The 26,581-nt window shown below is 36.5% G+C and overlaps 1 protein-coding gene across 1 annotated transcript in view; it reads left to right on the top strand.

Annotated features, from left to right (window-relative positions):
• Parp1 (Poly-(ADP-ribose) polymerase) overlaps positions 1 to 26,581 on the top strand; it is a 411,082-nt gene that overhangs the window by 40,864 nt on the left and 343,637 nt on the right. Inside the window, exons 4-5 of the mRNA XM_090376325.1 lie at positions 5,430 to 5,563; positions 26,321 to 26,392. Coding sequence (XP_090232451.1) covers positions 5,430 to 5,563; positions 26,321 to 26,392 — 206 coding nt within the window. The remainder of the gene's footprint in view (positions 1 to 5,429; positions 5,564 to 26,320; positions 26,393 to 26,581) is intronic.

Below are 26,581 nucleotides of genomic sequence, written 5' to 3'. Positions count from 1 at the left end.
TTTTCCAGATAATCAAACCGGGAATTTTTCTGGTAAGATTAAATAAATTTAATTTAATTTTAAGGTCTTGGTAAGATTTAATTTAATTTAATTTTAAGGTCTGGTAAGATTAAATAAATTTAATCTTATTTTACGATTAAATTAAATAAGATTAATTCAATAAAAAAAAATTATAAACCAAACTCAGAAAACAGAAACATCCATCTGGGCATTTTTATGATTTTTATACAAAACAAGAAAATTAGAAAGATTTTTAAATGCTCTAGGTTTTTTAGACTTACCGATAACAAGCACAGACAATCTGTCCATCCCAGTGGCATCTGCACACATAATAATTGTAATTTGCTCTCTTCTCATCTTAAAACTTGGTGCAGGCATTTCTCTTTTGGTGGCTAGGGTTTTTTCTCAGTAATGCTTTCCATAATAAGCCCGTCTCACCAACATTATAAACATTTTCTTTCTTATAGTAGTAGTGCCATGTGATGCAAGAAAGCAAGTTTATGAGCTTATGCAGCATCAGCCAAAAAAAATATATATATATATTTACAAAACAATTCCTCTAAATGTTTGTCCAGTTCCTCCTTAAATTTATTTAACCTATCAACTTCCAAAACGACAGATGGAAGTTTGTTCCAACAATTAATCACGTGCTGGCTAAAGGCAAATTTCCGCACATCTATTCTACATCTGTCTTTCCTTAAACTGAATTTATGTCACCTTAGGTTCGTAATCTAAAGTGGAAGAATCCCTTCAGAATTCAGCGTGCTCAAACCATTCAAGGCCTTATACACCTCAATCAGATCACCGCGCAGGTGCCTAGTCTCCAGCCACTGCAATTTGCAGAACTTAAGCCTCTTTGTAAGAGGATCCCTTCATTCCCTTCACCAATCTTGTTGCCCTTTTCTGTACACGATCAAGCAAATCTACATCCTTCCTAAAATGAGACCTCCAGACCTTTAGGCAGTACTCAAGGCGTGGCCTGACCATTGCCTTATACAGAGGGACAATCACCTCCTTTTCCCTAATATCAAAATTCCTGTATCTCATTGACAAAACCCATGAGCTGCTCTTGCAGCATGTCTGCATTGTTCAGAAAACTTCATATCTGACTGCACAATCACTCTCAGGTCTTCATTTTCTACCACCCTAAGTGTAGTCCCACACAGTTGGTATGTTTCTCTGGTTTACTTCTACCCATATGCAGTACTTTGCATTTGTCAATGTTAAACTTCAGTTGCCACTTCTCAGCCCATCTACCCAAATTTTCTAGATCCTGTTTCAGTAGCACACTGCTATTACTGTTATTAACAACCCTGCCAACCTTTGTATTATCTGCAAACTTTGACACTAAGCCTGATATACCTTCATCAATATCATTATTAAATATACAAAACAATAGAGGAAATTATTAAATATACAAAACAATACCCAACACCTAACCCTGTGGGACTCCACTAATAACATTAATCCATGAAGAGCAGCACCCATTGATTACCACCCTCTGTCTTCTCCTGCTCAACCCTCCTTTTATCCATTGTAGCAACTTACCCTTAATACCATTCTGCTCCAATTTGTATAGTAGTCTTCCATGCACAACAGTGTCAGGCGCCTCCGTAGCCAGGTGGGAAGGAGCAGCAGTGCGTAGCACACACTTCTTGATTAGACCGGGGTTCGAGCCCGTCACCACCAAATATGGAGGATGCGGAAAGGTCAGGGAATGACCACCGCATATCCCGGAGCAATATGGCCTTAGTTGCTAATGCTCCTAAAAAAAAAACCAAACAACAACAACAGTGTCAAAAGCTTTCCTGAAATCCAAGTATATGATATCTAAATTTTTTGCATCCAGTTCCTTTGTAACCACATCATAATACCCAATCAAATTTGCCAGACTAGACTTTCCCTTAACAAACCCATGCTGTCTGAATTATTGCTGCAGTCTTGTCTAGATGATCCTGCAATGCATCTTTAACCATTGACAGCATTATTTTACCCGGAACAGCAATTAAACTAACTGGTCTGTAATTACTCGTGTCACCCTTCAATCCCCCTTTGCTAATTGGGGATACATTTGCACATCTCCAGTCCGTGGGGACCTCCCCTTAGTCCAAGGATGCTCTCATAATTATGGCTAAGGATTTGCTTAGTTGCTTTGCCACCTCCTTTAAGATAACTGGATAGATCCCATCTACCCCAGGTGCCTTTCTTATGTTTAACTTCAACAATTTCTCCTCCACTTTGCTCTCAGTTATTACAAAATCATTAAGCACCCTGCTACAATTTGATTACCTTCTGCCATTTTCAAGCCTTAATAACTCCTCATGTGTGAATGTAGATGCAAAATACTCATTCAGTTTGTTTACTATCTGAGCAGTATCATCAACAGTCAAACCATCGATATCAAGTGGACCAATCAGATTCATCCACTTCCTTTTAGAGTTTATATAAGTAAAGAAATCCTTGCTGTTTTTCTCAGCATCTTTTGCCAAAGATTTCTCGTAATCTGCCTTTGCCTGCCTCACCTCCTTTGTGACTTGATTACAGACTAGCTTATATATATATCATAGGTTTCTGTGTTGCCTGATCCCATGCATTTTTCTTCTCTGCCACGAGTCTCGTTAGTTCATTTGACAACCATTTAAACCTAAACCTTGAACCATATTTCTTAATAGGTATGAAACGTTTAGTAGCTTCCACTATTAATTCCTTGAATGATTCCCACTTAGAATTTGCTGTTGGTTGGTAACATCATCAGTTGGTCCCACTGTACAGAATTTAAAAACTGTCTGAGACCACTATAGTCACCTTCACAGAAGCAAAAACCCCTTTCTTTATCCCTGATGGTAATTATATCTTTTAAGTAAATCCCACATGAGTACACCGATCACTGCCACCTAATGGTTCCTTTATCTGCAAATTCTTAATACACGAATGATCACTGCTGATAACCAGATCAAGAGTATTACCCTCTCTGGTTGCCTCTTGAACATGCTTCTGCAGAAAACAATCATCCAATAAATCCACAAAAGTCTTACTAGTGTGCGAGTGACCAACCCATAAGTTCCAGTCTATATCTGGGAATTTAAAATCCCCCATTATAAGACATTCTGATTTACTACCCCACTCTATTTCTCTGTACAATTGTTCATTGTACTCATTCGAGGCATTAGGCCTATAACTCCTACTCTTATTTTTGCTTTTGCAGTACTTATGTCACACCAAACTGACTGAACAGTGCATTGTTCATCTATATCAACTGGATGCACTTCTTTTGATTTTGTTTTTCTTAATTAACAGCATGACACCTCCTCCCTTCCTATCCTGTCTATCCTTTCTGTACACATTGTACTCTCCAAATTCCAATTCTGCAAATCAGTGTGATTTGCAGAATTATATCAGTGTGACACCATGTCTCTGATATCCCAACAATATCCGCCTTTGATGTCTTGACCAACACTTCAAATTCATCAAATTTATTTTCTATACTTCTAGCATACATGCAAGCATACACGCACCTATTCCTATTCACCCTGACACATCCCATATACCCACCTGTTTTATGTTGACTGCCATCAGTCCCCAAAATTCCCAGCACCCCTCGCTCCAGGTCGCTACTTATTCTAATAGAAGTTGTGCAAGAATCACCTTCACCTCTGCCTGTGGCTACTTTTAACCTTTTAATCTGTGAATCCCCCCAATCTAGCAGTTTTCTGACCCACCTTACACTGCCTCGATAGCATTAGCAAATATTCTTGCACCCTTTCTATTTAAGTGTATCCCATCCCTGTAGAAGCAGTCTCTCCTGTTAACAAGCACAGACCAGGCTGAAAAAAATTTTACTCCTTGAGCCTTGCACATTTCCTCCAGGGCCGAATTGATTGACAAGGCTCTCATCATGTACTCCCTCCTATCTGGGCAGAATTGCAGACACTTTCAAAGTTAACCCTAATTTACAACTTTTTTGCAACATTGACCTGTTGCAAAAAGTAAATCTGCAGGTCTCGTACTCTTAATGTCATTTGTGCCAACGTGTAGAACAATATTACCCTTTGTGCCCTTAAAAGATGATATATGCTTTACAACGTCATCAACTTTTGCCCCTGGCAGACACCCTGGTCCTATTCCATCTATCCTTTTTACACAATATATTCCCCGTCTCCCTGACAATAGAGTCACTGACGATAACTAACTCTTGTGGGACCAGCGCATTCTGCCTTGGAGGTTGCTGCTGTGTTGTCTGATGCCCAGGAGTGAGCTGTGGTGTTGAGTTGGGCAGCTGAGAGCTTGACGGGCCCCTCATATTAATTTCTTCGAGGGCATCTACCCTACACCTCAAGCTCTCATAAGACGCCCATCAGAACGCTGAGCTGATGCCTAATTTCTAGACCCTCTATGCACCTGGAACACACCAAGACATCCTCCTTGGCTAGATCATATTCCGTTCCAGAGAGTTCGGCAAACATTTCATAAGTTGCACAATTTTTTAGGCTGTGATGCGTTGGAGAATCGCCCCCCCCTCAGTTCTCCCCCGAGTCACAGCACTCCTGCCACTTTGTGCACGTTGCTTTTCTGCTCTAGTCTGGGGCATGATATTTTAAATTAATAAGATCAATAAATCTAATTAATTAATTGTCAATACTACACTATCTAATAGAATACTAAATGCAGGGTTGCGAATTACGTTATATAATTTTACGTTAGAGCTACCTAGTTACCACAATTAAAAATTTGAATTCCCTACCACTCCATACAAAAAAAAATGGCTGCAAGATTCGAACAAAACAACGGTTTTACGTATATTAAGTAGTAATCTACAAAAACTCTTAATCTAAATTAAAAATAAAAATATCCAGCGTATCTAGAACTATATGGCTACTTATAAAGTTCAATAGAAAATAACAATTAGGTAAATAAAATGGCAAACACTTATCGCATTTTCGGAGCCTGTAATTCACAGCTGTAATTTTTAAAAAGAGTCAGCCCCCCTTCAAGTAGCGCAAGACCTCCAAGCAGCAACCTCCAAGGCAACCTTCACCTCTGCTTGCGGCTACTTTTAACTGGCTACATAATCACTGAATTATGGTGATCATAATTCAGTGATCATTTTGTGTTTGTGTGAGTACACTTTATTTTTTTTTCTTTGCTGCCATAAAGAAATAAATAATTAATTTTTAAGTTGGTGCTATCGATATGTGGCATTAATGCTATTGCAATAGTTAACAATTAAATATTATGTGCACATTATTTTACTTAGGGTATGATCCTAATCATTTTAAAATCCGTTTTTACTGGTGTGTTTATAACTTGGATGGATGCATTTGAGAGAGAGAGAGAGAGAGAGAGGAAGAGGAGGAGGAGGAGGAGGGGGAAGACTTGGACAAAATGCTTAGTTTTACCAAGTAATGAAGTTTTTAATATTTATCGTACAGAATCTGGTTAGAATATCCAAGAAGGATTTTGAAAGTGATAGAGCAAGGATGTATGGACCTCAACCACAATGGTATCATATTGACTGTTTTGTTAAAGAAAGAGAAGAATTGGAATTTTTTCATTCAGGTGACTTGTAAGTTTTAACTGAATTGAATAACTTAACTTTTTATAATTTTTGTATATAATTTTTAAAAAAAAGGTGAAATTAACAACAGCCATTAGATAGGCTTACCATGAAAATGTTAAACAAAATAGTTATTTAATGTTATATTAAAAGTGTAATGTTTTATACTGTTTATTAAAAGATGCACACATCACATTTCATAGCTGACTCAGTGAGTTGAAACAAACAAAATTGTGATGGAAATGAAAAGAAAATGGGAGTCAGTTTGTTTAATGTTATTGTGAGTGACACAGCATCAGAGAAGAAATTATTAGGTTTAAAAGTGACACACTGGGAGCTGATGAGGAATTGAATGAAAAATTTTACAAAATGGAATTCTTATTAATAAATATCTTATTTTTAATAAATATGTACAGTGTGGGACCATTTATCCGGCTACCCAGGATCCAGAAGTTCCGGAAACCAATAAAGTGAAATATTTAAAAAGCTTATATAATCGGTATTTTTGCTCGCAATCTTAGTGTTTTTAATAACTTTTATATTAACTTAGTCATGTATACATATACTGTATATACAGAGCCATCGTGCGGGCAGGGCAACCAGAAATATGCCCAGGGCACAACCTTGTAAGGGGACACCAAATGGAAATTTTATTATACACAATTTTATAGATAACTGAAAGAAAATTTGTTTGAGAATTTGCATTTGCTTCCCATTTAATACGAACCATAATATGAACTAAAAATATTAATCTGCTATTAGGAAACAACCAATTGATGAAGTACACACCAGCAATGTCGAACACAACTGAAAGAAAAAGAAATTGCTTTAAAAGTCCTAAAAATAATAACATCAAAGTTATTTTTTAAAAATTCTTACTACTGTAGTTTTTAACTCTGTTCACCCATACCTATAGTCATTATATCAAGAAAGCCTGCAGAGAAACCTCTGGGTGGTAAGGCTACCAAAAGGAAGTGTGTTTCTAAACATTAAGGATAAGATGGAGTTACTAAAACATCTGGACAAAGGTGCATCAGTCAAGTTATTGTGTGATGAGTATGGTATTGGTTCATCCTATAGTCTGATTTGATCAAACCGAAATAAAAACTTAAAATTTTATGATGATAGTGATTTACCCAAGTTAATGGAACTCAGGAAGACATTACACCAGACAAAGAATGTAGAAATAGCAGATAAGTGTTAATGGAATGGATCTGACATTGCTGAAGCAAAAACTACCCTCTCAATTGTTCTATTATCGTGGCCCAGGAAAAACCTTTCCATGATCAGTTAGGCATAATAACACCCTGTGAGTATACATCAGGCTGGTATGCAAAATGTAAGAAACGTAATGGTCTTTGTATCTTGGCAGTGTATGGTTAGAAAGCATCAGCTGATTATACTTGCCCAAATATGCCTCTGCATATTTGGGCGAGTTTGCAAAATTAATTGATGATTAAAAGTTTGCTGCAGAGCAGGTGTATCATGCTGACGAGACTTCTTTATAATTGAGGTATATTCCTAGAAAAACTGCTGTTGCGCCTGAGGAATCAGCACGCAGTGGGTTTAAAGACTCAAAATAAAGGATAACAGTTTTAGGTTGTGCAAATGCTGCAAGGTCACATAAAATGAAACTGCTTGATATTGGTAAAAGCAAAAATCCAAGAACTTTCAAAAGAGTAAGTGTCTTTCTAGTTATTTACAAGGCAAACAAACGAACATGGATTACCAAACCAATCTTCCTTGATTGGTTTGAAAACCATTTTGTACCAGAGGCTAAAGAACATTGTACATCTGCAGGGCTACCCAGTGACAGCAAGGTAATGTTAATTCTTGATAATTGTGCAGCACATCCTGATGCACAGTTTCTTATCAAAGATAATGTGTTTGCTGTATATCTGCCACCTAACTATGTCCTTGATCCAGCCAATAGATCAAGGGATACTGAGTTCATTCAAGGCAATCTATAAGAATGAATTCATGCATAGAATGGATACAGAATGCAACAAGGGTGTTGAAATAAAGACATTTCAAAAAGATTTAAATATCAAGGATGAAGACACTTTAAAACATGGTTGGCATTATTTATGGAAAGAAATCAGTCTTTGATGATTATCATAAACAAGAACATGATTTCATTGGATTTAGGGTATCAAGAGAAAAGAAAATTGTCGATGACGATGAATTTTGCTAAAGGTTTGTCATGTCCTGAGGCCCAGCTGTTGGATTATGATGCAGTGGAAGAGTGCCTCTATATTGATGATGATGCTCCAGTTACCTTCAGACTAACATACAGTGAAATCTGTGACATGGTAATGAATGAAGATGATGAGGATGTTGATACTGTTAAAGAAAAAATAGGTATTGAAAGAATGATAAGCTTTACGGAAGAATTGATTTGTGGAATCGAAGAGTTTTGATACAGAGCATCACATAATGTCTCTTTATCAAATTCAAGAATTGTTTATCAAAGAAAGATCAAAATATCTAAAAAAACTTAGTTTAAAGGATATATTTCAGAAATTGGCTTCCTAGGTGAACTCTACAGGCACATGTACAGCATCTACGCTTGAATCCCACCCTTCAACTTCTGGTGTGTCTATCCCATCAACCTACATCTTCCCAAAACCATCAAGATATTTCTTCTAATGATGCCATGTAATTGATATGAATCAACTCAGCTCAATAAATATTCATATTTTATTTTCTTGTGTTTTTTGTGCATTTTAGGCCTGGCTACCTGAATTCCAGAAAAATCCCCTATCTGGCAACCCTTAGGTGATGTTATTATCAATGCATGTGGCAAAGGGGGCTGATGTTAGCTATTCACTTATTGAAAGAAGTGGCTAAATTGTTCCTTATTAAATTCCTATTTGAATAAGTAGAGCATGCTCAGAGTGAAAGTTCAAGAAGACTGGATATTTGCAAACTTCTTTCTCATAAAAAAAAGTACTGAGGGAAAAAGAGTGATTTGGAAATAAAAATAACAGAATCTGTGATGCAGTGCAAGGTCTTTACTAGGAATGACACAACGTGGTTTTGTTAAGAGTAGACTGGTCTGTTCAAATTGGTTTGACAAGATCTAAACCTTTGGCATGAGGGAATTGGATGCAGGGAACAATTTTGAAATGTGTGAATTTTTAAAAGGCTTCTGACAGTCTCATATGAATTATTTTTTTGCATTAGTTTGAAAAGAGTAGAACTGGGAGGCAGGTTTTTACAATGACAGAGAGGGTTATGATGAGTGGAATTATCATAGGAGGGCAAATGATGCAAGGAAGTAAGCTTACACAGCATCAGCTAGAAAAAATAAGCAAACAAACAAACCATCGCTTTCCATTTCACTTGTCCATTCCCTCTAACAGTTTATAACAGTTTATCTATTTCTTGCTTGAATTTAGTCCTTGAGGCTGTCGCAGACATTCTCTCAGGCATGACAAGTTGGGCTGGTAAAGGTAAATAAAGCCAACACGAGAACCATGGAAAACTACTGGAAAAACTGGTTTGCCACTACCACAGTTTCTCCCTGCATTCTTGGTAAACAGATGGTGTATGTTATCGGTATCAGCAGTATAAGTTGAGAACGATATATTGATTGACACAGAGGCGTGACAAGATGATAACATCATAGTGTTAAGTGATTCATTGGCGTTATGATATATATATATATTGTAGAACCCTGTTAATATGGACCCCAATGATACGGCTTTCTGTTAATCCAGACTGGATTTTCCGTCAGGGGAAAAATTCTAACTATCGAAAAAAAATATATGGAAGAAATTATGAAAAATCTCGCTGATGAGTGGTTTTTCTGCAAATTGTACGATATATTTACGAGCATAAGCTCGCCTAGCTAAGTTTATATTAACGACGTCATTGTAAACAAGAAGAGCAGGGATAAAGAGTCCATGTATACTAAGTGGTAAGTGCCGCTTGCACTCGAATGTGATGGTGCACTGTAGCACGCAATCAGTGGTGGGGAGGGGGATGAATCATGTTCATTACAGTATTTTTGTACTGTAATGAATATCGTACAGTATTTTGTTTACTTACCATATTCTTTTATTTTTTATAATTTTTACTTTAAAATATTGTTTTATTAATTTAATGTAAAAACCAATTTAGTTAAAATTTTGTTATTTAGTAACTTTAAATAAAAACTGGTATGTTAAAGATAGCTTCCAGTTAATCTGGACTTTCACTAATCCGGTCAAGTGTGGTCCCATCAAGTCCGGTCAAGTGTGGTCCCATCAAGTCCGGTTTAACGGGGTTCTACTGTATAAAGGACCTTTCTTTTCCTATTATTTCCTAACCTAACCTTTAAGGTCAGGTTATGAAATATAGCAAAAAATAAAGAAATCTTTTTCTTTTTTCCTAACCTATCCTATAAAACTTTAAAAACTTACAAAGAAATCAGTAATATGGTTTTTTTAATATCGAAAACACTCATGAACTCCAATAATCTGCTTTTAATAATGAGAAAAAACTAATCATTACATCGTCTGTTATGCCTACCTGTCAATCAATATATCATTCTCAACTTCTGCTGCTGCTGCTGCCAATAACACTTTTAGGTGTGTTTAAGTGGCAAACCAGTTTGTTTGGTAAGTTTGCTGTGGTTCTCGTGTTGGCCTTCTTACTTTAGTCGTTGGGTTTGCTACCCAGGAGTCTAAAATTCTAATTGGAACTGACATTCAGGTGACACTCGAGTCAATTGGACCAAATTTTGGTGAAGTCTGGTCATTCTGCGGCAACCAAATCCTCTGCTCCCACCTTCACAATGCTGGGACTGTTAGTAATCCTGAGTGTAACCCTTGTTTGCAAGTTCTGAAATGTGACAACTAGTATACTGGAGGTGACCCCCCAGATGTGAACCAATGTAAGCAGGAGTTGAGGTGCAGTATCCACGTAGCCGAGTGGGCAGGAGCGGGAGTGCAGTAGCACACGCTCTTTGAGTAGACCGGGGTTCAAGCCCCTGACTGCTGAATACGATCGATCTGCCAACCCGCACTGGACCAGCGTGGCAGATTATGGTCCATTTCCCTCAGCATGAATTGTTGAGGAGGCTTCCATCCTGCAGTGGGTTGATAATGGCTGCACTTTACTTTTTTTCTATCCACACAACACAGAGGAATGTCGACACTGTGTTACCAGGCAATACCAAATGATAGACGATTGTCATCAACTGGTACAATACCACCACTTTGCTTATTGGAGGATTGAAGTGATGAAACTCATGTTTAGTCCCTGGAACAAAAGCTCTGGCAATTTCCCCATCTCTTTCATCGTTGTTGTGTTTTGAGGTTATGATGGGCATCATGACAAGATCCAAACCTTCGTACGTTTTGAGGGTATAATCTTAAAACAATGTTTTAAGGCTATACCCTCAATTACCAAAAAAAAAAAAAAAAAAAAACCAATGCATTATTGGGTTCAAATTACGATATTTTCACAATACCTCCATTTATTCCTACAGGATGCAAAATACATTTCCTCAATTTTTTTAAGTTTGTACTAGCCAGCAAAAACTTACATAAAGTCGAATTTCCATAAGTAAGTATTATGTAAGTCAGGGAGTGACTGTAATTCATACGACATGTCCTTCCCATCTACTTATTATTGAACACATCATTGGCAGTCAAACTAATAGAACAAACTTATCTGCAAAAAGAAATAAACCTTCCAAAAACTTCCTCATTTATTTCACAAATATGCTTGGTCTCAGTTTCAATCCCAATGATTTCCATTTACACTTAATCTGCCAAGCCCCCACATACTTTTTCTAACAGAATCCCAATTATTGGTTGAGTCAACCACTTCTCATCTCAGTTGTCCTAATTATTTGCTTTGTGGTTCCTTTCATTTCAAGGTGGTACTTGTGCATATCCCCACTCTGATATTCCCTGCCAGAGACTTAGTAATTTGGAATTTTCTCTTTTCGATCTTCACTGGCTTAAAATCTCCTCTTCGTTCTGTCAAATTCATCTGATGCCTCTGACGTTCTCCACTAATCACTTGGGACTATTTGACTTCCTTTCTTTGAAACTTGCCTTTTTCCAATCAAACTTTTCTAACAGTGAGGTAATTTTTTCCTAGATGATTTTAATGTTCACAACCCCAGCTGGCTTCTGTTTCCTAGTCACGTGGACCCAGCTGGTCAAGATCTGAGGCTTCTGAGCATCTTGACCAAGATGCTCGACCAGCATCTTGATCTTCACTGGTTTAAAATCTCCACTTCATTCTGTCAAATTCATCTGATGCCTCTATCGTTCTTCCATCCCAACTAATCACTTGGGGATGGGAGAACGATAGAGGCATCAGATGAATTTGACACATTCTTTGAAACTTGGTCTTCACTTTCTTAAAATCTCCACTTCATTCTGTCAAATTCATCTGCTGTCTCTATCGTTCTCCCATCACCACTAATCACTTGGGACTATTTGACTTCCTTTCTTTGAAACTTGCCTTTTTCCAATCAAACTTTTCTAACAATGAGGTAATTTTTTCCTAGGAGATTTTAATGTTCACAACCCCAGCTGGCTTCCATTTCCTAGTCATGCAAACCCAGCTGGTCAAGATGCTGAGGTTTTTTGAATTACTAGTAACCTCGCACAGATTGTTTATCTACCAGAATACCAGACAATCTTAACCGACTAGCCAGTGCTCTTAATCTTTTTCTCCTTTTCTTTTTCACAACTTCGTGATGGTCTCTTCTCCAATGGAGCCCCTCTCTCAATCTCACTCGTGTTTTTCGGGATTACAAGAATTACTGTTTTAAATCTTTTGATGTCAGTGTTTGCTGAGATTGCCAGTGCAAAAACAAGTTTTGTGTTTTTTGTCTAACAGATGCATTCCTCGGCATACTTTGCATTATGCTTTTAGGAGTTTTGACATTCTACAAGTGATTTCATAGGTTTGAAAAGGATGTCATTTTTTGTTGTTTAAAAAAAAATTATTACTTTGTTACTAACAAATGTGGTAACTCATTCTTATATTCCCTCTCAGTGAAACATTTTCCTATTGTTAATTTCAGGTGTGAAGTTGTTATTTCACTGACATAACAGTATTTTTTATTGCATTTCTAATTGAGATAAGATTGGCAAAAAAACCGAACATCTACAGTAATAAAAAATAATTTATAAAAAGAAATTGTCCATTTGTGAGAATATACTGTAGAAGAGAATACAGTAGTCAGTTGTCTATATTTTGAAACCACTGCAATAGATCTCACTATGAGGTATGGAATTTGCTTTTTTCATCATCTTTTGTGAAATTTGTTTTACCACAAACTGCATGTTTTTATATTGCTCTGGGGAAACACTGTTTATTGAAATTGTGGTAAAAAGAGAGGCCCAATATATCAAGGCCGCACTTTATTTAAAAAAAAAGGGATTTCATTTATATTAAAATCTGTTTCTTTCATTTTGTAAACTACTGTATTTTTTAAACAGAGATCTGCTCAGTTTGAAATTGATAAACAGTAGGGGGGTTGAACTCCCCCCCCAGGTTATGCCACTAGTGATAAAAATGCTTTTTAACCATTCAGTAAGGAATAAAAATATGTATATGAATTGTGCAATAAATTCTGTTTTTTGTTAGTTTCCTTTTCTGCTTTCTTTTTTTTTTTAGCTGGGTATCATCTTTGGTTATTTGTTGCTGTGACAGTGCAGTTGACTCTTCTGTATTACAGCTCCATTTGAAGTTAATCATATACCATTTGGAAATTTTTTTAGATGCATATAGAAACAGAAGCTAAAAGCTAAATATATTCTTAGCCCTTTATAAAAATTGAAATGTTACTTTTTCATTGGCAACAGACACAGCAGGCTGAGAAAAATTGCCGTGAAACATCCTTGAAAGTTCTGGATGATTAACGTCAGGAACCTTTGCCATAAGCTTTGGCAGTAAGGAAGTCATTTGGGAAGGCTTTAGATGCAGCAGGAGAAAGTGCTTCATGGTAGATAAAATTCAGTTCCTTTTGGTAATTTATATGTTAACTGAATGTAGTTATTCCTTCAATAAATAAAGAGAAATATGATCTATTGAATAAAGCAGGCCAGCCAATAAACTTTCATGAAAAAATGTTTGTCAGCCAGACAGGCAGAATAATGCCCGAGTGGCATCACATAATCGGATTTTATCAGACCTCATTGAATTTGAGGCTTCCAGGTTTGAGATTCTGAACATTGAATTCTGTAGTATAATGCCAATTGATGCAAGATAGTGGACTTTCTTCTGCATCAGCCGAAAAATTAAATAAAATAAAACAGAATATATATTCTTTTCCATTCCCATAAGATAAGAATCCAATCCTGCTTTGAATTTATCATACTCACTGCCTCTACCACATTGGAGGAGACGTTATGGGAAATGGAAAAGAATACGTATTCTGTTAGTAGGAGTAATGGCAAATGATGGAAGAAAGCAAGCTTATATAGCATTAGCCAAAAAAAAAAAAAAACAACTAATTTTCTGTTATTCCTTGAAATTTTGTATTTATGTGTTCGGGTTCTTGTTTCATCTCTGTAGAACAGACCTTTCTCATTCATTTTACTTCAATTCTTTATACACCTCAATCAGATGTCTATTTGCCATTTTGTAGACCCCAATTTCTAAGTAGTTCTTTGTATGCGCCTTGATAGGTCCTCATCACTAATCTCTTCACCTTTCTTCGAACCCTATTCTTCTTTTTTCTGATGTAGTCCTCAGAACTGAATTGCAATATTCTAAATGTAGTCTAACCATTGTCCTTTATAGAGGAATAATGAGCCCTTCTCCATACTAGCAGAGGTTCCATAAATCATGGGCAGGACAACTGCATCATCTGACTATACCTTTCTAGCCACCCGTGTTTATATTTCATGGAAAATTTCGTGTCAGATTGAATTGTAACACCAAAATCTTTTTCATATTGAATTGCTTTTAGCTTTCCACTGCTTATATTTGATCCCAGGATTTTTGTTCTCTAAATGCATAACTTTACATTTAGAATCAGTTCTTAACATTTAGAAGTACTTCTCATCATACGGGTCTTAATTATCCTTCTTTGCTGCTCTCAAAGCAGTAATTTTTATTCTAATGTATATGAAACTTCTTAGTTTTAGCTTCCAGCCATTAAATGTTAAAGAAAATTAGAAACTATCTTCTGCTGGGAAGATTTGAGAGGCAGTGCAACCCATGATTTGTTCTTTTTATGCCCTGGCATGATCATATAATTGAGAGGAGTTTACAACTAATAATTCTGACAAGAATGAATTATTAACCCTCCATTTGGCATATCATGAAGTCACAGTAACTGGCACATCTCAGTCTACCATGGAAATCTTTTGGAATAAAGATCACTAATTGAAAATTGAAAACTTCTTAATGTAGTCATTATCTTGACAGTTTATTTGTTGTAAGAAGTTATAATATATATTTTTAATTATTAATTTAAGTAAATTTTTATAAATTAACATCAAACAGGATTAAAAAATTTATTACAACAGTTAATAGATATTTTCATAAGCATAAAAATGCACAGGGATATCCTGTTGAATATCTGAAAAGATATTCCACAGGATATTTTGCATATATATATGCTAAAAACACACATGGCAGAAATACTCATGGTAACAGTCTATATCAGGGGTGGGCACGCATGAGGTCAATGAGAGCCGCATTCCGGTTTTTCATATATTATAAAGAGCCACACCATAGTTACGTAGTATTAAATACACAAATTCAAATTTAATTTAATTTAATTTAATTTAATTAATATGATTACATATTCTACACGTCTTAAGTGTATACATATATAAGAAAATATAATTAAGAGAAAGAAAATACAAAATAATTATTTCAAAATTTTAATAATAAAAATGCATTAATTAAAAGTATATAACATTTAACGAAGACCTTTGGTCAAATTTTTGAAATTTGGCGTTGTTGTTATTATTTAGGAGAATTAGCAACTAAGGCCATATTGCTCCGGAGATAGGCTGTGGTTATTCACTGAACTTTCCGCATCCTCAGTATTTGGTGGTGACGGGCTCGAACCCCGGTCTAATCAAGAAGCGTGTACTACGCACTGCTGCTCCTGCCCACCTGGCTATGGAGGCGCCGACATTTGGCGTAAAATTTGTTAAAGCTGTTCGCAACAATTCAGTGAGATGATGATTGGTCAACTGTGAATGATATTTCGACTTCACGAACTTCATTGTGGAATACAAAGATTCACAGCAATATGTTGTACCAAAAATTGAAATTAGACCGCTGTAGTTTTCTTTAAATGTGGATATTTTGATTCTGGCAAGAGTTTCCAAAATTCAATTATAGAAGTAGATTTGTGCTGCATTTGCAATGCCTGATCCTCTTTCATCTCTAATAACTCCAATTCCCCAGCCACTTTTTCAACAAGTATTATTTCAGAAATTGGAAATCCATCTTCAATAATATCACAAATAAATGGGTTCACAAAATATGCAAATGTGATTTCAAATCTTCAAACTTATGTTTGAAATCTGCTTGCAATTCTTCCAATTTTTCTTTGTATTCGTCTAACTTTTCTTCTTTGATATTAATTATATTTGCTTTTACTCGTGGAAAATGATTAAATATTTTGTTCTTAAGATCGTACGCAAAAAGCCGAAGTTTAGCTTCAAAACTAAATACAGTTTGTGACAAATCAATAATAATTTTTTCCTTTCCTTGTAAAGCCAAATTAAGTGTTTGCAAATGTTCTATAATGTCTGTAAGGAACATTAAGTCAGAAAGCCAAGTTTCATTTTCTAATTCTGGGTATTTTTTTTTTTTTTGTAAATGTTATGATGGGATTTAGGAGTTCCACAAAACCGCCCAAAACATTGTAAGTTGACAGCCATCTTACAACACACCATAGGGATAAATCATTGGGCAATTCATCTGTTTCGTCATTCACTCGCAACTCTTCTAAAAAGTTCTTAAATTGACAATGTGTTTTGGCATTTTTTCAAACTAAATTCACAATTTGCAAAACAATGTTCCACACAATTCCGTATTTGAAGTACTTCGCTATGAGATGCTCGCGGTGAATTATGCAGTGAAGAGGTAAGAAACATGGAATTTTAGGATCGTTGTTTAAAAGACCAATGAGACCTTGGTTTTACCCTATCATTGCAGGCGCTCCGTCAGTCGCAACACTTACAAGTTTATCACGAGGCAATTCAAACCTGTTCATCACTTCATCAAGTGCATTTCTAACATCTATACCACGAGTTGTTTCGATAAGAACTACTAGGTCTAACATTTACGTCTGCAGATACATAGCGGACAAAAACGGCCAATTGTGGAACGTCCTGAATGTCTGTAGACTCGTCGAGAGCTAAACTAAATGCTGTACAATTTTTCAAATCACACATCAAACTATTTTCAACATTTTTACTAATTGCACCAATACAACGCTCAGTTGTACGGCGTTACATAGGAACCTGTGCGATCAATTTATGCAGTTTTGTATTATCTGGATCCAAAACTTTAACCACTTCTTCCAAGTTTCTTTCAATAAATTCTCCTTCTCCATATGGACGTTTGGCGCGAGCAATATTCCAAGCTATCAAAAAACTAGCTTCGTTTGCTCTGTCATCTTCGTGACTAAAATAAGACAAGAGTCCTTGTTGCTTATGAAGACCAGATTGCAAGGACTTAAGTTTCTCTGTTCCCAATTTTGAATTGAGTGGATATTGAGTTGAAAAGTGGGGATGACTTCCTTCGTAATGTCGACGTAAATTACTTACTTTGTAGTTTGCAATTGTAACTTTACAAATAAGACACAATGACTTTCCATTATTGTCAATAAAAGCAAAATTTTCTACCCATTCTTCTTGAAAGTTTCTATTTTCTTGTTCGTATTTTCGTTTTTTGATATTTTCTGAGGTCATGTTATCAAAAAATTTAAATAAATTTAATTCCAAAGTTTGAAATTGAAACTCTTATGGGAGGTTTGGTCACATTTTCTACCCACTCCCGGTGTTGTGTTGCGCAAGTCCGCTGATGGTGCCAGCAGTGTAAATGAGCGCAGATTTATTTATAATCAAAATAAAAATAGCAAAATATCTAGACATAAAAAAAAATAAACATAACATAAAATCCGTATAACAAAATATTAGTTACTTAGTTAATTTAACAAGATTCATTGAAAAAAGTTCTGAAATAATAATAAAAAAAAAACAGATTTAAATTTTCAATGGGAGCCGCACTTAACTCAACGAAGAGCCGCATGTGGCTCTGAGAGCCGCATTTGCCCACCGTTGGTCTATATAATGAAATATATTATATAGGAGTTGATATTGATGTCATAGTATCTGAATACCGAGTGAGGTATTCGAATAATTAACTAGTGGCAGCATTGACGATAAATAACACAAATATGCTAAATACACATTAATAACAGTCGTCTATATAATGAAATTGATACTTCACTTGAAAAAATTCATTAAACAGAAATTTCGTTATAAGGAAATATGACCTTTTCAACAATGAAAAATACTCTAATTCAACATTCAGAAATAGAGTAAAAGATGGGAAATAAATCAGAAATAAGTTGGAATGAATAAATTTTCTAACATTTCAAAACAATTAATTTATTAATACATGACATAAGAAATGGCTACTTACATGATGCGCACAATATATTAGTACATTTTTAAGAATTATTTTGTAAAACTGCCAGATTGGAAGGTTTAAATTGCCTTTGTTGATCTCTTTTTCATCCAACTCATCATCAGTGTTGTCACTTGTTCATTGAATACCCCCCCTCCCCAAATGTCGAAGTCAATCGGATATTCAGCTACCATGATGTTGTTATCAACTCTTAAAAATTCGTCAAAAACAATTTCTCCACTGCTCAAACCTTGCTAGGAATTCTTCCCAAGATTGAATTCTTGGGAAGAATTCCTCTCAATATCTTGGAATTCTTCCCAATATCTTGTAGTAGTTCATCCCTCTCATCGCTGTTAATTGGCATTTTAGCAAAACCTACTTTTGCGAAACAATTCTTAATCATTGTTTCTGTCACATATGGATTCCACACTTCGACTAACTCTGATATGCATATCAGGAACCTAGTCTTACAGAATTGGTTGGTTCATACGTTCTCTAATTGTAAGTTGCTGGCATTTGCAGATGATCTGACAATTGTAATTGCAGGACGATCTCACTCGCTCGTAGAACAGAGAGCTAGTAGTGTGCTGACAGACTTAAGTTCTTGGGCTCAGAGTTATAAGCTTGCCGTTAGTCCTTACAAAACTAAAATGATGTTATTTAAAACAGCTTTGGATATAAATCGACCTCCTCAGATCCAGTTGAATGGTGTACAGTTACCTATGGTCTTTGATACCAAATACCTGGGAATTATTGTAGATAGTAAGTTATCATTTCACCAGCACTTATTATATATATTTAAGCAATAAAATCAGGAAATTTTCTGGTGCTGTCATTAGAATTTCAAAGTCTGACTGGGTCCTATCACATAAAAAACTGTTTCTGTATTACAAGGCAGTATTCCTTCCTATAACTATGCATGCTGCAGGAGCCTGGTTCCATAGAGTTAAAATAGCTAGGTTTCGGGCTAAACTAAATTCCATACTGCGCATCATGCTTCTTGGTATTCTAAGGGTGTGCAGAAAGGAGTCCACTGCCACGCTGCAGGTCTTGGCCGAAGCATTACCCTTGGATCTACATTTCTTGTATCGTGGTTTTTGCTACCATGTTGAGAGGAAAATTCCTGCAGAATTTTTTGGTATAGAGATCGTTATTTGCTCTGACTGTAGAGGCGAAAAGAAAATATGTATGAAGTAATCAATTTATGGCAGACAAGATGGGATACCATACTTACTGGAAGAGTGACCAACTTGTTTATTCCAAATGTGACTTTTCTCAATGATAAAAAAAGTTTGCAATTGGTTTACACCTAGTTTACAGTTGTCATTTTTGTTAACAGGGCATGGTTCGTTGAATGAGAAATTATATGCATTTGGACTAAGTAACACAGACCTTTGTTTTTGCGGGGCGGGGCCATGGAAGGCTGGCAGCACATACTATATGATTGTCGAACATATGACAATGCTAGGACAGCGATACGTGAAATTCTTGAGAGTATAGCTCCAGGAGAAGAAGCTATATTTTTAAGAGACTGTAGTAAGTTTCAGATGTTCCAGGTATTTGTTAAAGAAGTGTTTGAACTAAAGAAAAGTATGATTCCAGTGATACGAGGTTGATAAAATCCATCTGGCTGGAGGCATCGAAGTATTTTGATGCTGCTGTTCTTAGTTCTTAATGGTTGCACAACTGGAAGATCTACTCTTCTTTTCTTTCTCTCTCTTTCCCCCCCCCCCCTTCGGTTATTTTTATTAATCATTTTTTTCCCTTTTGGGTCCCCCCCTTTAGGTTTTTATTATATATATTTTTTTATTTTCTTTCTCTTCCTTTCGAGTCCCCTTCCCCCACTCTGGAGTGGACCCCAGAGAAGGATTTTTTTTTTTTTTTATCATCTCATACTCTGAGACCATAGATGCCCTATCTACTGGAACTGGCCCACCATCTCATGGTGTGGATGAGTACCCAGAATCATCTGTCCAGGTTACTGATGCTTCTGGTTAGCCAAGGGGCCAGAACATTACAATAGAACACACAAACCTATGTCATTCACATATCTCGCCCGTTTGTAGTGATACTATTCTTTACAGAGATACGAGGTGGAGTTGAACTGACATTCTGGGAGCCGCCCCTTACATAAACACATGTCCACATGGATATCAGGAAATCTATAATAGAATCTGTAGGTTGGTTGGTTTCTATTCACAGTATAATTTTTTTTTTTTTTTTTTTTCGGTATGCGCCTTTGGCAGTGCATTTTCAAATTTTCAATAATGCCTTAGTCCATTGACTGCAGGTTATACGAAGTATTCGGAGTAAAGAAAACAAGCTTCATACTTGTAAGTTTCAAAATTGCCGAGTAAAGGTGGGCAAGGCAGTTGTCCATAATCAACGCAATTTTTCTGTTTTTAATCATCATATTTCTATTGAAATTTAAAATCCACTATTCAGAAATTTCACTTGTCATCCAAGCTTTTTTGTTGTAGTTGTAGTCCAACTCTAACGACTTTACTCCTTTGAAACATTGGGGTTGTTTACTTTTACCTATTGCCAAATGCTTCAGTTTTTCATTACCAGCTATATTTGCACCAACCAAGACTAATTCTCTCCTTACTATTTTTACCTGTTGCCTCCGTAGCCAGGTGGGCAGGAGCAGCAGTGCGTAGCACATGCTTCTTGATTAGACCGGGGTTCGAGCCCATGAGCCACCAAATACAGAGGATGCGGAAAGGTCAGGGAATGACCACCGCATATCCCCAGAGCAATATGGCCTTAGTTGCTAATGCTCCTAAAAACCAAATAACAACAACAACTATTTTTACCACCTAAACATTTATCACCTTTAAAAGTCAGTGTCTTGTTTTGGCAGACATAGAAATAGACCTGTTTTATCAACGTTGAATATGTCTTTGGGCCTGTAGTCCTCCATAATTTTTTCAAAGCTGTTTCTTTCCAGTGGGTACAGTCTTCTTCGATTGCATCTCCACTTTCAACAAAAATAACTTTTTCGAGTAAGCCATAGCACTTTTTAAATTTGTCCCGCCACCCAGAACTGGCTTGGAATGTTTTATTCCCCAGAAACGTTTCTTATCCATAACCTTTTTGCTTATTCCCGATATCGGCATGTTTTGGTCTTAAATAAAATTTGCCCACTTAAAAATGGCTACATCTTCATAAAGGCATAATTTCGTATGCTTCCAACTGGGTCCCATTTCCTAAACAATTTGAGAAACAAAATATGGTTTTTCAGAATGGTTGACACACTACTGGCAGGGATACCAAATTTTAAAGCAATTTCTTTTTTTAATGTTCTGATCTACATTATTAAGCACTTCAACTTTTCCTCTTGCACAGGAGCTAAAACAAAACTGATTTAGGGACCACTTGTACCTACCATGTAAACAGGGACTAGTGAAAGTGCGAATGACTCATTTTGTGCAAAAACAGGAGATGAATTTCTGGATAAAGGAAAATCACCCTTTCCTAATTCTCTAATAGGGTGCTTACAGTAGAAAACAAGTTGATCAGGGTCAATGTCCACATTGGGAAAATGATAATCTGAATTATGTTATCTGCCAGAAAATTGTAATCCAACTAATACACTTAAAACTGAAACAGTGAAGATACAAACTGAAACATGTAATTTATGAAATCAAAACTAAAAATAATGGTAGACATTTACAAAAGATGTCTAGCATCTTTGTTGAGGTATGAATCCTTGGTATTTTACTCTGTTACTATTAATTCTTGTTTTTTTAATTAGTACTTTATTTTAAAAATGAACAGGTCGGTAATTTTTCTAACGCATGTTAATTTTTATTACAACTTGTGGCGTTTTAAAAAAAAAATGCGAAAAGAATGCGTAATCTCGGATCAGACAGAGATTTTAAGACTACAAACCTTACAAAAACTTATTTTTGTTAAAATTAACAAAAATAACAAATTCTAACAAAAGCCAAATCTCTACTAAAGGCATGCTAAATTACACATTCAAGGGTGGTTCAATAAAGAATCCTACTTCTGCATATCGCAAAGTCATTATTTTGTGTGTAGCGTCATACATATCTCTGTACCAAAGGTGTAAAATTTCAGCCCTGTGTCTTAATTTGTTTTTATCTTACAGAGCTGAACGTGTGACGAAGTAGCATTATGGACAAAGTTGAAGCCAGAGCTGTAATCCGGTATCTGTTTTTGAAGGGGAAATCTCCTAAAGACATCCACGAGGAGATGACTGCTGTATATAAGGATGAAGCCCCATTCTGTGGCATTGGGAAGCACTAGCATAGACAGTTTAGGTGTGGTCGGACATTGGTAGAATCTGAGCCCATTCCAGTTTGTTCCCATTCAGCCATTGATGACAGCACGGTCAGAAAAGTGGAGTCGTTAATCATGGGAGATCGCCGGATATCTGTGTGTGAATTGTCCGAGGAGGTGAAGATTAGCGTGGGCTCCATAGCCGAGTGGGCAGGAGCGGGAGTGCAGTAGCACACGCTCTTTGAATAGACCGGGGTTCAAGCCCCTGACTGCTGAATACGGTCGATCTGCCAACCCGCACTGGACCAGCGTGGCAGATTATGGTCCATTTCCCTCAGCATGAATTGTTGAGGAGGCTTCCACCCTGCAGTGGGTTGATAATGGCTGCACTTTACTTTTTTTACTGTTGAAATAATCCTTCATGACCAACTCCATTTATGGAAATTGAGTGCAAGATGGATTCCCTGATTATTGACTGGTTTCCAGAAGGCTGATCGACAACAGAAATCGCAAGAGTTGTTAGCCCTGTGCCAAAAAAATGAGGAAGACTTTCTCTCATCTGATCACTCAGGATGAAAGTTGGATACACCATTTCGACCCTGAAAGTAAAAAGTAGTCCATGGAATGGCAACATCATGGTTCCTCAACCCCCCAAGAAGGCAAGGGTCCAAAGTGTCAGCAGGAAAGGTCTTGCTGATGGTGTTTTGGGATGAGAAAGGTATAATGACTGATTACCTGCTGAAAGGTAGAACAATTACAGGTGCCTATTTTACCAACTTACTCACAAAATCACGGGAGAAAATCAAAACATGTAGGCTTGGCATGCTGTCCAAAGGTGTGAGAATGCTTCAAGACAATGCCCCAGGTTCACACTTCTGAAATTGCAACAACACAAGCGGCCACTTGTGGATATGAAATACTGCTCCATAAAGCCTACTCACCCGATGTTGCACCATCAGACTTCTTATTTCCTTCCCTCAAATCATTTCTTTGGGTGTCCCACTTCCCTAATGATGAGACACTCATTTCTGCAACAGAGTCATGGTTCAAAGACCAACCTCACCACTTCTACAAAAACAGTATCTGTAGCCTTATCTGTCGATGGGGAAAAATGTGTAAATTTGCAGGATGGCTATGTAGAGAAGGACTAAAACCTGTGTCAAGAATCGACAGGCTAGCAACTGCAGCTAGGTCAGGGCGATTCTTTATTGAACCACCCTCGTATGTCTTGATAGATAAGTTTTATTCGTTCCTGTCTGGCTCCTCTCCTTGTCAGAAATATATATAAAAAATTGTTCTGTTTGTACTGTAGCATGAACCACATAGGTCATAGTAGTTTACAGATAATCATTTTGATAAGAATATACAGTATTTCCCCATGTATAAGGCGCATTCTTTTTCGAAAAATTTGGGGTCTAAAAACTGGGTGCAACTTATACAGTGCTTGTAGATTTTTTACTTGCATTTCCCGCTTTTTTGCACTTGTTGTCTTTGCGCTCATTGTTTTGCACTTGTTACCAGTATATTAGGTTACGTTTTGCCACGTTCTGCCCAGAAATGGCTCAGAAAAGGTTTTCGTACAGTGCTGAATTCAAGTTAAAAGTGATCCAGTGTGCAAAAGTGAATGGAAATCGTGCTGCTGAATGTAAGTTTGGTCCTCCTCCAACTGAGGAAACAATCCCCATGTATAAGACGCACCCTTTTTCGAAAAATTTGTGGTCTAAAAACTGGGTGCGTCTTATACAGTGGTTGTAGATTTTTTTTGCTTGCATTTTCCGCTTTTTTGCACTTATTGTCTTTGCGCCCATTGTTTCGCACTTGTTACCGGTATATTAGGTTACGTTTTGCCACATTCTGCCCAGAAATGGCTCAGAAAAGATTTTCGTACAGTTCTGAATTCAAGTTAAAGGTGATCCAGTTTGCAAAAGTGAATGGAAATCGTGCTGTTAACGTAAGTTTGGTCCTCCTCCAACTGAGAAAACAATCTGAGACTGGCTATGGGAAGAAGAAACCCTACTGAAAACGCCATGGCAGAAGAAGGCCATGAGAGGCAAGTGGCAAAATGGCCTGATTTAGAGAAGGAATTGAAGATATGGATTGAAGAGCAAAGGGCAATTGGAATTCCTGTGTCCACAAAGATGGTTCAGCTTGAGGCAAGAAGAATTGCTGATGAAAAAGAAGTTACTAATTTCAAAGGCGGACACAATTAGTGCTTCAGGTTCATGAAACTGAATGGACGAAGCATGCATATACGCACCAGACTTGCCCAAAAGATGCCTGAAAGCTATGAGCAGAATGTCCTTGAATTTCATCGTTTTGTCATTCAATGTCGGAAGATACATCAGTTTGAGTTGGGACAGATTGCAAATATGGGAGAAGTCCCCCTTCAATTTGATGTCCCAAGTAACAGAACTGTTGGTAAGAAGGGGGTGAAAACTAACTGTGAAGACAAGTGGACATGAAAAGAGCCGTTATACAGTTGTTCTAGCTTGTTGTGCCGACGGAACCAAGCTGCCTCCTATGCTGATTTTCAAATGCAAAACAATGCCAAAAGAAGACATTCCTCGAGGAGTGAATTTCCACGTTCACGACAAGGGTTGGATGGATCAGGATGGGATGAAGATCTGGTTTGAGAAAGTTTGGAGCAGGAGACCAGGTGGGCTCTTACGTAAACCTGCCCTATTGGTGCTTGATCAGTTCAGGGCACACGTATCAAAAAACATAACGGAGATTGCTGCAGAGCAAAAAACAAAACTTGCCGTCATACCTGGAGGCTTGATGTCAAATTGTCCCCAGAAGACTGGGGACAATTTGACACCAGCAGGAAGAGTGAAGAAACCAACTATAGGAGAAGTTTGTACCTGGGCAAAATGATCCTGGGATAATATCAAGATTGAGATCATTGTCAAGTCATTTAAGAAGTGTGGCGTTTCAAATGCCATAGATGGAACTGAGGACGAGGCAATATATGAAGACAGTGATTTGTCATCAGGCACAGACGAGAACAAGCTAATGGATGGGAGTTTTGACAGTAATGAGGAGTTGTATGAATTTTATGATGAGTAAAACATGAGTTCAATAACTTTATGTAATACATTTTTTTTCAAATTTCGGGCTCCAAAATTATGGTGCGTCTTATACATGGGGAAATACGGTAACCATTAACCATATTTAGCAGTCACGTGACTTATCTCAAATCACATTCAGCTCAAATGTGTGTACTAGTGCATATCTGTGCTGACCTCTGAAATAAATTTTTTCTTTCTATACTCTGGGACACTATCACATACGTTCAGAGAAGTTTATAAAATAGACAGTACAAGACCGTTACATGTTTAGTGGTCACAGTGACTTAAACCATGGTCATCTGAAACACATGCTACTATCCATATGTTGACTGCTTGCTTACTTTTTTCAGAATTATTTCAGTTACCATAAAATTTTTATTGGAGTTATACCATTCCTTTAAGCAGTCCCAAAGAAAAAACTTATACCCAAAAAAAGATATGCTGCACAAAAACCTGAAAGAAAAAAGATATACTGCACTCGCAATCCACATTGTAATCAGGTGTTAAATTCCATGAAGTTGTGTCAAATTAATACTTGCACTTCAGGTTTTGTTAATTCTGAATCATCCTGCACAAAGTAATATATTTTTGCCAAATTATCTATATTTCACTCATTATTAATTTGCTATTTAACTGATTATAATATTACAGATTTTTTGTGTAATGTAGTATTTAGTTTGTAATTGTTTTGTCTTCTTTTCTAGATTAAAATTTTATCTTTCTTGCTATTAATAAACTGTTAGTAGTTTTTGATGCAGGCTGTTACTAGTTTTTGATATTATAAGGCTGTTATTAAGAATTTGAAGTATATTTTCATATTTGTGATTTACAGGCTTCCAGGCTTTAACACACTTGGAGTTGAGGATAAAAAAATGATCAGAATTAAACTACCTTCCTTACGAAAGTAAGAAAAGTAATTAGAGAGTGAAGTTTTATGATATTCTTGTTTTCATAATATTTTATATGTACTAGTTGATTGATTTTATTTTATCCAATAAGATAGAAGTTAGTGAATTTGATTTATAATTTTTATGTAGCTTTTATTTGTAATGGGTATTTGATAATTAATAGTTTGTGTTTTTTTTTTTTTTTC

The sequence above is a fragment of the Mastigoproctus giganteus genome, chromosome 6 (genome assembly GCF_048544385.1).
Source record: "Mastigoproctus giganteus isolate SK-2022 chromosome 6, ASM4854438v1, whole genome shotgun sequence".
Lineage (NCBI taxonomy): Eukaryota > Metazoa > Arthropoda > Arachnida > Uropygi > Thelyphonidae > Mastigoproctus > Mastigoproctus giganteus.
The sequence above is the reverse complement of the archived record's forward strand: the minus strand, read 5'-3'. Positions and strand labels throughout refer to the sequence as shown.